The 13,163-nt window shown below is 46.6% G+C and overlaps 1 protein-coding gene across 1 annotated transcript in view; it reads right to left on the bottom strand.

Annotated features, from left to right (window-relative positions):
- The window catches only part of map1aa (microtubule-associated protein 1Aa), a 29,569-nt gene extending 17,861 nt beyond the window's left edge, over positions 1-11,708 (bottom strand). Inside the window, exons 1-2 of the mRNA XM_046396270.1 lie at positions 11,422-11,708; positions 10,122-10,223 (exon numbers count right to left, since the gene is read on the bottom strand). Of these exons, the coding sequence (XP_046252226.1) occupies positions 10,122-10,223; positions 11,422-11,671 (352 nt within the window). The 5' untranslated portion in view covers positions 11,672-11,708. The remainder of the gene's footprint in view (positions 1-10,121; positions 10,224-11,421) is intronic.
- Between the last annotated feature and the right edge of the window lie 1,455 nt (positions 11,709-13,163).

The following is a 13,163-nucleotide window of genomic DNA, read 5'->3' as shown; positions in this document are numbered from 1 at the left end:
ACAAAGAAAAGCAGCAAATGACATTTAAAAAGCTCAAAAATGACTGAAGCAATCGATTGTCATCATAACAAATTGAAGAACAAATTGACTGGTCGATTATCAGACCCCAATAATCAGCATTTTTCTGATTCGTGTAGTATTTCGATTGTGATTTAACAATCTGACTCTGCAAAGTAACTTAAGTTATCTGACGTTGTGGGAGCATAAAGTAGCAGAAAATGAAAATATGCTACTCGCGTACAAGTACCTCAAGATTATACCTGAGTGTAGTACTTGAGCAAATTGTATTTAGTTACTGTACTTTCCACCGCTGATCATACTAAACTGTCACACTACGATTTTTATTTTTATGCTTCCAGACATCAGTTATCGGTTCTCAGTTATCGGTGTGGTTGATATCTAATCGGTCTCGGCCCTGAAACATATCAGTCGATCCGTAACCACAGAATTTCAAACGCGGTCCAGACCCTCATGCAGGGAGAAAACTCACACAAAGTATTAAACAGACTCCATCATGTGACTAAATGCTCCGTATGAATGTGTCGGTGCTGAACCACTACAGACTGGGCTCTTCAGTTTGCAGTGACACTACAGGCCTGCAGCAGCACCGACACGGATTCTCTTGTTACTCACATTATCTTAGGTCCACGGCCCCTGAAAACACCACCACACCTCGATGGCTGCTGTCAGTGCGCGTCCTGTCCTCATGCACTCAGATTCCTTCACTGACTGCGACCATCTGCATCCACGTTAACGACGCGGTGTATCGAAACGAGCCGCCTGCTCGGACCGCCAGTCCAGTCAGGCTCCGAATCGGCTCTGCGCCTGCTTTTACGCGTCTACAGCATCACGGCGGAGGACACGGAGAAAGCCGAAGAGGAGCGGACATCCACCGCCTCGTCTGCAGCCTGTGAGGGCGACAATTAACGGGCTTACCGTCCGTCAGTGTGGGCGATGGAGCGCAGGGAGGGAGGGGCGGTGCTGCTGCTGCTGCTGCTGCTGCCGGGCTGCGGATGAGGATGAAGGCAGAGCCGGCCTGGTGGTCTGCTATGCGCGTGCTGCGTTCAGGAACCCGTCGGACACTCCCGTTACAGAGTGATAACGCAGCGTTCACGTGAATCAGGAAAAGAAGATTCTCCTTGAAGATGACAGAATGGGCGAAAAGGCTAACTGTGATCTTTAATCCAGGACCAGGATTTATGCTGAGCTCATGAGTCCCACAAGCCTCCAGGACTGAAAAGTAAAGACAGAAGTGCCAAAATCTGCAGTTCCCTGAATGGCCACTTGAGGCAGGCTCCAAAAGCGAGTTAATGCCCATGAGACCCCATGTTGACGACTGCTCTGTTTTTGTTTCACATAAAACAAATGGCAGTGAAATCAGATTCATATGAACTGTCTGCTGTATGAAATAGGAATAGAAGTACAGGCTGCATGATCAACGAGTGCAGATCTCTTTTAGAAAAGTATAATTCTGTCAGTCAGTCACAGACACCAGGTTTACTGTGGAGGCGGCTGAGCTACAAGTGCAGTTATTATTACTGTTTAGTGGGAAGTACATGGCTCGTCCTCTTCGAGACGGGGACTTTTCAAACAGCTGTGACTCAAACAGCTGCTGCTGGGTGGGACCGAGACCAAAATAAAAGACTCTGCCAGCCTGACCCACCCATGAATCATAGCATCTGATTCACAGGGAGAAAATGACGGATGTCGCTGCTCTCCAGATCTATTCAAAAGTAGTTTTATCCATAAAGTAATTTCTCCCTTGATATAGAAATAGCTCACAAAGGAGGGGCAGAAAGAAACGAGTACAAAATGTGATGAGACTGTTGTTTGTCAACTTTAAAGGGACAGTTCGCCTCAAAATCAGAAATACATGTTATGTCTTTTGGGTTCAGCAACAGAACTATCTAGATGGATTAATAGAACTACAGATAAGAGAACAAATGTGTGTTTTTCATTTTGCAGTGAAATGTCCCTTTAAGGTTGCTGTGCAGAAAAGAAAGGTTTCACCTCTCAGGTCTCCTGCTGATTATAAAATTGTATTTCAAGGCGTTTGAAACGAGCGATGGCTGGGGCTGCCATGGCGCTGTGACCTCCTCTGTGAAAAGCCTGTTGGTGAAAGTGAGGCGCACCGTATCCGCCCCGTCGAGGCAGCGCTGAGGCAGCACTGAGGCAGCACTGAGGCAGCATCGGCTCAGGTGACCGTCAGTCTCCTCTGAATGTCACACAGCTGTTAGCCGTGCAGCTCGGACGCTCGGCCTGCCGCGCCCTCGTCTCCGGACACGCTGTTTGTCTCTTCCCTGAATGTCTCAGCTATTCCAGCCCTCCTCTCCGCCCTCCTCCACCCCTTACATCACTCTCTCTCTCACACACACACGCACGGCAGGTCAAGGTCACATGGTTTTTCTGTATTTCTGGAGTAATGTGTCTCTGAGAGGTTTAAGCTCCACGACTTGATTGTGTGTGACCTGAGCAGCAGCCTGAGCTGTTAGATGTACATTCAGTGTGTGTGGCGTGACGACCCGAGCTCAGACACACCATGTAAACACTGTGTATCAGGATGGCTTGGCTTAAGGCAACGGCTGCTCTCATGCTTTTCTGTGCCTTCCATTGAAGACAGTCTTATGATGCAACACATCCTCCACCCGAGCTGCTACATTACATGTGAAAGTGTCAGCCTGAGATCTGAACACATCAACCCCCAGCTAACTTCAGCCCGATCACTGCTGAAAGGCAGACGAAACGAAAAGTCAACCAATCCACTCAAAGCTAACGGCAGCTTTGGTAATGAGTTAATCATTTACACAAAACCCCAAAACATTCATCTGTTCAAGGTTTTTCTGAGTGCTTACAGCCTTACAGCCTTGACCCTGGCACAGTCACATACTCACTGTTTTATAAAAGTTTATGGAGCAAATGATTGATCATTTTAATTTAAAAAATGACCAGTGATGAAAACAAAAACTAGTCGCAGTCCAAATCAGATGACAAATTTTCACCAGTGATTACTTATCCTGTCCCATCATGCACTGTGATGCAGTGTAACACAACACGTCCCTCAGCAGATCTGTTGTCAACAGAAGCTGAACATTACGAGCTTCTACATGATCGGCTTCACTGCAGCACACACACATCACACACACGCAGACTACAGACTCACAGGGTCTCACAGTGCAGCTCGTCTTTCAGCGCTTCCACTGTCTCCCTCATCCTTAACTGTGTGTGTGTGTGTGTGTGTGTGTGCGTGTGTGTGTGTGTGTGTGTGGTCGCGTCCAGATGAAGGCAGGGGATCCTCCTTCGTGATGTTCAGCCCTGACTGCAGAGAGGCTGCGTGACAGATCAATAACGACTGCTGAATTATTGACCAGCACACGTTCTCCTAAGCCACACCCAAAGCAAATGCTGGAAATTTTCAAGGCGTGTTGTTAAAATCTGAACTCCTCATTAGACAACTGGCGATGGCGCAGGTTACTCTCTGAACCGGATCGATCAGTGTCCCGCTCATGGGTCTGACCTGAACCACATGACCCGGCAGTTCGCTGTGCATTTGAGGCCTTTCCAGGCAGAAATCAGCGGAGAATCAGACATGTGCAGTGCGAGAGAGAAACTCATGAGCAGATCTTCTGCTGGTTCAGCATCACTGCAGAAATCCTCAAGGGACGGCAAACTTTTATAAGACAACAAAAAGGAAAAAGAGAACAGACATGGCCTGTTTTGTAAGTGTGGTTCTGTGGTGATACGGTTGCCACTACGCTTCCTGACACAGCAGCATTACATTACTGCACACTCATGATGCATCCGCCTCCATTATGGTGGCTGTTGTTCACTGCCCTTTTTCCCTTTTGTCCTCCTGTTGTGTGTACGTGAGGGGAATGTAGCAGAGGATAGCACCATATCTGTGTGTCCAGTGTGTGTGTGTGTGTGTGTGTGTGGGTGTGTCTTTAATATTGCTGCTCAGCTTCTTTTCTGTTGCAGCCATCACTCATCTCTGTCTCTGCCTGTCAGCTTCAGCCTGCTGTTACGTCGCTCTGCTGTGGGTTTGTGGGGAAATCAAACAGTGTGTCACACATGATGTGAACACTGCCAAACAAACTACACAAACTACTGTGATGCACACTATATAGACAAAAGTTTTGGGATCTTGGAATTGAATCCAGGTGTGCTGTGGAACTGTTCCTCAAGGTTTGGGCTCGGCCCCTGACTTCCAGTGAAGGGAAATCTTAATGCTTCAGCACACCAAGACATTTTGGACAATGCTATGCTTCCAACTTTGTGGCAACAGTTTGTTGAAGGCCCTTTTCTATTCCAGCATGACTGTGCCCCAGTGCACAAAGCAAAGCTCCATAAAGACATGGTTGGATGAGTTTGGTGTGGAAGAACTTGACTGGCCCACACAGAGCCCTGACCTCAACCCCATCCAACACCTTTGGGATGAACTGGAACGGAGACCACAAGCCACCCCCTCATCCAACAACCAGTGCCCGAGGCCACAAACCCCCCCACACAAACACTTTGGTGCCTAAACAGAACATATTCTGACGTAAGTTTGTATTGAAACAAATGAACAGCAAACCGTTAAACTCACACAGAACTAATAACAAGGTTGAAGGTAGTTTGGTGGGAACGTATTGAATTGTTAACACACAGCAACACATTAGCCTTGACTCCACAGTGTCAGTATGGCAGGAAGGTTTGCTTGGGGGGAACTTGATTTGCACCTGGGGAGGTGAGTCCTGCCACTGTATTCTTTAAGCCCCCAACATAAGATAAAGTAACAGCTGTTAGCTTGTGTGGAGGTTGCAACCTCTGAGGTGTTTGTTGTTCCCGTGGCAACGGGGATTTTGAAAAAAGGTGGCCAATGGCAGTCCACATCAGACAGCTGAAACACTGTCGTCGGTAAACAGGGCTGGATAGTTTCTCATATCATTATCTATCATGAAATGCATCCCAGAAAATAATCAAACTGGTGTTCGAGTTTGACTTTGATGTATCACATTTTATTTGTTTTAATTACAAACTAAAGTCACAACAAGATGCAATCATCTCATAATGTGATTCCAGTCTATGACAATAAACAATAATATTGAATTATTGCTACTGAGCTTTACTGCCCACTATTGACCTGAGTTCCCCTGAGGCCTCGCTGATGCGAGCAGGTTTTGTTTATCGGCTCTCAGGCTGCAGTGTGGGTCCACTGAGTCTTTATTAATTGCACCGTGTGGGCGACAGCTGAATTCACCATTATGGCCACCCTCCTCCTCCTCTTCTTCCTCCTCCTCCTCCCCCTCCTCCTCTCCTGGGATGAAACGTGATCTTTCTCTTTGTCAGACTGTCCCCGCTCCTCCCCCGTCAATCAGGAAAGGGTGTGAGCGGAGGAGGTGCTGAGGACGGAGACACTAATGGACATACAGTGATGGATGCACTGATTACCTACATGTCATCATGACACAACATTCATGACTCCTCAGGGAATCTGTGAGCACCTTCAGGGAGCTAAAAACAGGCCATGGGGGGGTAAGTGATGTGAATGCCTCTTCATGTTTTTGTCTGCCTGTCCAGGGTGGAGATTCAGATTGTGCACCATCACACAAAAGATTCACAGGAAATGATGCATACTTGTGTGAGGCACGGCGCAGTCTTCTGTTATTAAAATGGCTTGATGATGATGAAGATACGCTATAGATGTGGTCATCACTCATCTCACTTCTGCACAGGGCTCAGCTGCCTACCCCTCCTGCCCGACTCGCCTCCTCCTGACGTGGTCTGTCTTGCTGTCTGTGTGTTGAGGCAGATTAGTGTGTGTATGAACACACTCGCTCATGGGAGGCCGAGCGAGGCCTTGAGGAAGGCTGTGAGACTCGAGGGCACTGGCTGTCTTTCAGCACATATGCCACTCACCAGGGAGGTCACTGCCATTTTGTCTGCCTGAGCTCTTCCACGTCGGCCTCAGAGGGTTTCTAGCATTGGATGGTGTTATTTTCATGCTACGCACACACACTTTTACCCTGTGGCTTCAATGCTGCAGCACTGCTGATCCAAGAAAGCTTCTCCAGTGGAACTAATGACTTAAAGACGGTTCTGATCTTTGTCTGTCCTGCATCTCAATACATTCCTCTGCTAATGAGCTTGAATACTTTCCATTTTAAGATCGTACAAACATGCAAGAGCCATAAAGTGAATGCTGATGTAAAAATTGCAAGTCAGAATATCCATCCTGCCATCCATCCATTTTCATCCTGCGCAGGATATTCCAGACGTCCCTCTTCTCCACCAACAAATTGGTATTCGAGGCACAGACGAGGAGGAGCCAGTCCGGTGAATACCTCGTAATGCTGTGAGAGGTTTTCCATCGAGCCAGGAGTGAATCTCGAGAGCCCACGAGCCCACCGAGACTGTGCAAAGAGCCACCGGAGGACGGCTCAAAAAGACTGACCTTTGATTTCAGTTTGCACCCACCTCTGGACAGACATTTTTACTGCCTGCTTCTGATCAATTTTCCAATGTGACCTTTGCATGCCAGCAAGCTGCACAGCACAGCCCACCTCATCCTCCACCAGCTGGCCTGTGAGCTCCAGTGGGCTGAATCGAGATGCAGTCAGGCTTACGTGCAGCGTGGAAACCAGTCCAGCGTAAAAACACGTCGTTTCTTGGAAAAGCAGGATGAAAGGTTTTAATGGGGATATTTAATCCGCCTCTCAGTGTCTCTCACAGCTTCTCATGGCGCCTTCACATCCACAGTTTCCAAGCTGATGTCCTCTACACATCTGATGCACCTCCTCCCCCGCCTCCCGCCACAAAACAAATTGATCTCAGTCTCAGTTCACTCATCTTTATTCAAACCACTGACTCAATAAGAACTGGTGTAATTCTGGGAACACGACCTATGGAAAACAGCACAACAAATCACTAAATCACCTCCTGCCATCAACTGATTTCCAAATTCTTCAGCATCCGTGCTTTTCTTCTGCTTAAACGGTTGAGGCTGGTGATGTTCTGTCGTCTGTGCTGGTGTTGTCTTTATTCTTAATGTAAACGATCCTGCTAGCAAATATTCAGTGAATCAAAGCCTGATTCTCCCTCTGAGCCACTGAGCTCCACTGTTGTCCAAAAAACACACGTTAAACACACATCAGCAAGCCACACTGTTGCACTGGGTGACATAAACACAAACACACACACACACACACACAGTAGTTTAGCTTGACACACACACACACACACACCGTCCTGCTAATGCAAATAGTCATTAGAGGTTAATCTGCTGCTGAAAATATCCCCCAATAAATGCACTGTTGAATGTTTTGTTTTTGAGGATTTGTGTCCTGACGGCTGACGTGCCCTTGAGCAAGGCACCTAAACCCCCAACTGCTCCCCGTGTGCCTCACATGGCAGCCCACTGCTCCCGTGTGTGTGTTCACTGCATGTAATTTCCGGGGTGTTCAACCAAGTATGGGATAAATACTGCCAATAAAGCTGATTCTTCTTCCTATTCTTCTTCTTCTTTGGAAGTGGATGAACTAAAAGCAGTGCAGACTGATTCTATAATGTGCTGTAATGTAATTCTCTGAAACACAATGCATGGATGACCTCCCACACCATATTAAATTACTTTAATGGGAGAATCTGGACAGGTTGATTGTCTCTCTGCTGTCCAGACAAATCCTGCAAATTACTGAAATACAATCCTGTCACTGTGTGTGTTTGTGTGTGTGTGTGTGTGTGTGTGTGTGTGTGTGTGTGTGTGTTTCAGCAGGCAGACGACTGCAGCAGTGTGTCGTATGTTGATGTGATGCTTCCATCTCTGTCTTCCCTTGCATAGTTTGCTGCTGTGGCTTCTCAGGCTGAAGGTGGATAAGATTTCAGTCTGTGAGGCTGAACCAGCAATCAAAGACAAAGAGAAAGAAGGAAGGAGGGAGGGAGGGAGCGATCAATAGCATCAATAACATGTTCGGTTTGACTGTGATCAAAGACCCCATGAAATGATTTGTGCACGTTGCAGTTGTGCCAGTGTCTCGTACTTTCTGTCCCAGAAATGTGTTTTATGCTTCACTTCATTAAGTTGGAAGCATAGCAAAATGTCTCTGCTGAAGCATTAAGAGTTCCCTTCGCTGGAAGTCAGGGGCCGAGACCGAACCCTGAGGAACAGCCCAACAGCCTCATACACAGAAAAGTGTTTCAATGTCCTTCAGTTCAGCTTCAAGTTCAGCTGATTGTCAGTTTCTGCTTGACTTTGCCTTAAGAGTGAATTACTTGGATGCAAAGACGTCCCATGAGTCCAGACATGCATGATCTTTGTCATGTAAAACCCCTTTACAAACGCACCTGTTAATGTCTTATAACCTCTCACTGCAGTCACAGATATCAGACTATGGAGAGCACACCTGTAGTGTGTTATGGCAGCACTGCATTATAACTGCATTCATAATGCACTAAAAACCACGCGTAAGGCTTTCTGACGTCCCACATCGAGCAGTCAGATCTGTAATAACATGGCCTCTGCACGTCTGGAGAGCAGCACATTGGATTCCAGGCTATGAACAATACATGACTGTACTGCTAGAAATAAGATGGCAGGAGAAATATTCTGCCTTTCAGCTTGTGTGCTCAGGCCGGAGCCCACAGATGAAGCTCCCAGTCAGCCATCTCTGAGCCTCCGGCAGCACCGGGCAGCACTCAGCCTCCTCCTCTCAGTCAAATCACCACCGGAGGAGGAGGAGGAGGAGGAGGACAGAGAGAGAGAGGGAGGGGAGGAGGTTCAGCCAGCAGGCAACAGGAGGAGGTGAGACAGAAGGAAAGTGAACATGACGGCAGTAACCGTTATTTAACAGAAAAGCATAATTAACTGAGAATGTTGAATTATTCATGCGCTACAGCACGAGGCAAAACAAGCACGTTTTAATGGCTGCTGCAGATAGAAGATGATAAAAAAGGTGATAAAACCGCCAAAGTGAACGGATTCACAGGTGATCACGTTGGCGTGTTTTGTGAATGTGGTGTTGATCCACAGGAGTCTGAGTGAATGGTGGGGCAGTGAGACCACGATCTCACAGAACTGGATCCATCTCAGGAGCGTCGAATGACAGAAACCACAGAAGGCAAAAGTTTGACCTCTGAGCAGACGCTAAAGGTCGCAGCTGATGCTCATCAATCCCAGACACATTTTCTGAATGACTGCATGCGGGTCCAGCAGCAGATCTAAGATGGATCAAAAACTGAACGATTAGATTCTGTTTGTTATTTGTGATCCTCACAAACACGCTCACAGCAGTGATGTCAACAAACAGATGTGCTTATTTCCACTCTTTACATAACACCGTCAGCCATGAGCCGTGTGGGAGGAGAGATGTCCACCAGGGTCTGACTGCTTCTTATTTACCCTCTCTTCTGAGCACTTCGTTTGACCCCACTAAGCTACAGGAAATGCTGAACAGTTCATATGAATGCGGGTCACATAAGCGTTTTCTTTGTAAATACTAAGCGGTGACCCGGGGAGCCGTCAGGTCCACGTTAACACGAGCTCCATTCACCTCACAGAACCTGATCTTACACTCCCCTGCAGCTCTTATCGATTCCCACTCGGACACGCGGTCTGCGTATGTGAGCCTGATCAATGCAGGCTGCGTCTCCGCCGGGACGTCTCATGCACGTGTGGACACAGAGGACAATGGAGAGGCAGAGGAGAAAGGATATGCTGAATGCGGTCTGATCTGCTGTGTCTCTCTGCAGCTGCAGACCGGCTGCATGGGGACGGACAGGCAGGAAGCAGTACATGAAATCCTTCCAGCTAGACTGCGATACCATCGCAGCTCAGAGCCCGCCAATCGTCTCCAAGCAACAAAAGGGGATGATCGCTCATGAGCACGTCCACCAAGTCGAGTCAGTTTTATTTATGTGGCCCAGAAACACAGATCACAAGAGTACGACAATCTCTGTGCTTACACCCTCGAGTGCAGCGAGGAAAAACAGCTGAGCAGCAGAGGAGGGACGGACAGACGTGCCATAGATCCCATGTGTACAGAACACACAGTCAGAAATGTACATTTTACAGGGACAACATTGCTGATGCGTGTCACACAGACATCTTGTACATCAGTTAGCTGCTTCAGTGAGCTCAGACTGACCTTTGACCTGTGAGGAAAACTGTGCAGTGTGTCTGGTCTCAAACAGCTGCACCTCCTTGTTCAGGTCGCAAACGGACAGATCAACGTTCCAGGAGCGCAAACCTGTCAAAGAAAGAACAGCGTGAATGGAAAATGGGAAATATCTCGTCATCGTGTTCAAAATACCTCCTTTGCTGTCTGTTGTTGGTCTGTTGGTTGAGGTGGTGTCAGGTGCCCCCCCCCCCATGTCAGTAAGAGAGTCGGCTCATACACGTAGTCTGAATGTGTAGAAATGTTGATATGATGCGTATGAAACTGAAATGTGCAATACCAACATTTTATTCTGCCGACTGGGCTCCATTAAAGTAAACCACTTCTGGTTCTACTTTGTTTTACTCTAACTTTTACTATAAATGAGTAAAGACTGAATGCTACTCGACTGAAGTAAATGTAATTAGTGACTTGTTTTTTAGTGACTTGTTTTTCGTAAGTCAATCACAAGGCCCCAAAGTTCAGTGTGAACTCATGTAGTACCCTGAACAACCGGTTGAAGTACACGACTGGAGGTTGCATGCAGTATTTCGGTGTACTGCAGACCACACAGTATTTCAGGAAATGTTCAAATGATAAGAAGAAGCAGAAGTCAAGTTAGCAAAATTTTACAAAGAAAGAGATGTTGTTGTTGTTTTAGACGGCTACACAAGTGAACAGTATTTAAGTATATTTAAGTACACTACTTTTGAATTACTTACTTATTTTTTATGTGTTATTTTTCAGATTAAGATTTAATAAGATGCGATGGGCTTCTAAAACATGATGCAGCAAACTACAGAGGAGTTTATAAACACCTGCACTGACAAACATTCAGATGCTGCGTCCACGTATTAATCTGCGATAAAATACAAAATAAAGCTGAATATAAGACCGAAATGAGCCATTCAGCATCATAATGCTTTTACTTTGATACTCTAAGTGCATTTTACATTAATTAATGCTTTGATTTCAGGACTTGTAAAACCTGTAAAAATATTTTTAGACAATAGTATTTGTACTTTTACTTTAGTAAAGGATGACAATACTTCAACAGCTGGACAGATAAAAAGAAAGTGGAGCCCTTCACTGACAATATGAGACTTTGGAGCTTTGCATCCTTCACGTTTTCACAAATCTTGAGAGACCGACTACTTGTTAAACTGAAAGGAATATAACAGCAGGTGAACTGGAGACGTTTTCAGCTGCAGGGCATCGAGCCTCCCTCCACGTTGGTCAGTCCCTCCCTGCAGCAGCACGTCCTCTGACCGCTCCTCTGCTGTCGGCTTACCGTGTGTGATCTGTTTCCTGGCAGCGTCGAGGTGGTGGCTGGTGGAAACCTCTCCGATCACAATCAGCATGCGGTACTTTCTGTGCTGGAACGCGGCTCCGGCGGCGTGCTGTCCATGGTGCTGAACAGACTCCTGCGGCTCCGCTCGCTGCGCTGAGGCAGCAGCCGACATTTCCATGGTAACAGTGCCGCTAGCGGACGCTGAGCCCTTTTCCATCTCCATGACAACTGCATCCGGAGCAGGCACCATGACAGTGCAGGATGAGCTGGGAGGGCCGGTGGGTGTGGCTCTTTGGCATGGGGCGCATTTGATTGGATGGCAGGCTATGTGGCTATTTGATGTCGCAGCACACGATTGGACAAAAGGAAAAGAGGGATATGAGAATTTATGTTGATCATATTTGACTCTGCTGAAGCCCTCCTTGGAGATGGAGACATTTTTTCATTTGAACTGGGAACTACTGACCACCTGTTTTCCATCTGAAATAACAAGAGGCCAAGAATTAAGTCATGCTCGAATGTTAGTGTAGTGAGGACTTACAGCAAATAATTGTCTTTAAGCACAATCATCTGGGTCATCAGTACCGCTTACAGTGTGCATCGTGCTGTTCCTTTGTGTTAAACCCATCCAGACAAAAGGGCCTGAAAATAAGACACACAAAGGTTCTATTTATATCAGTGTCATTGCGAGTACCAGGCAATGTGCTTTGGTTACCAAACTGACACCTCTTTGTTCTCATCGTGAGCAAAACAAGACTTCAGTTGTGTGTAGAGCAGCGCTGACAACAAAGACTCACCGTCAGCATACAAAGAACATTATTTTAGGCTCAGTGAGACATTTAAATGAGGTCGTTCTGCAACACGAATGCTGCAAGATGACATTACACAGGGTGATGCAAGTCTACTTAAAACTGCAAACTGAAAATCACTGCGTTAAAACGGATATGAACTCATATAGTGAAGTACCAATGGGGGGTTTTGACCCAGTGCTGGTCTTATTCTCACTGGACCAAAACGACCACTCTGATGGTCGGGTTTCTACTCGTGAGTACTGTGCATTGTCATATGTAAAGATGCCTGATGTGTCTCCACTTCCTCCCACTGTACCAAAGTGATCTGCCATCTTGTTCTGGTGATGTCATTCGGAGCCAAAGTCTGTGCAGTAGTGATTGAGTTCCTGCCCAGTTCCTGTTCCTACCCAATCGGGAGCAGAGCTCAGGTGTCAATCATGATGGTTCAGCCCCCCCTTTTAATAGTATTTTGATAAAGAAGTGCATGTTTAGGTATGTGGAATTTATTGACTTGTTTTTGTTTGTTTGTTTTTTACCGTGGTATTGAATTGGGTATTGAGAATCATGTAATTTCACAGGCACTGGTAATCAATTCCTGAATTTCTGTTATTGTGACATCCATACAACAGGCTACACCCTCCCGAGATGATCATCAACGCGTCTCCAAAACAGTTTTGCCACAAACTGATCATTAAAGAACTGTGAAGGTAAAGGACTCAAAGGGCTGCTGTGTTTTAGCTGAAGTGGAGTGAGGCTGTGGCAGTGACATCTCCTGTGGTGCTGATGGATCACTGAGGGGTTTCTCTGTGTTAATCATGTGTTACCAGGAGTGAGTCAGCACTCTGGCCTCACACACTCCAGAGTGTCTACTGACCTCTGCTGGGTGCACAGGGAGCTACAAGAGCAGAGTTTTATTCCCAATAAATTTCTCACTTACATATGAATAAATAA

Source organism: Scatophagus argus, chromosome 1 (genome assembly GCF_020382885.2).
Source record: "Scatophagus argus isolate fScaArg1 chromosome 1, fScaArg1.pri, whole genome shotgun sequence".
NCBI lineage: Eukaryota > Metazoa > Chordata > Actinopteri > Scatophagidae > Scatophagus > Scatophagus argus.
The sequence above is the reverse complement of the archived record's forward strand: the minus strand, read 5'-3'. Positions and strand labels throughout refer to the sequence as shown.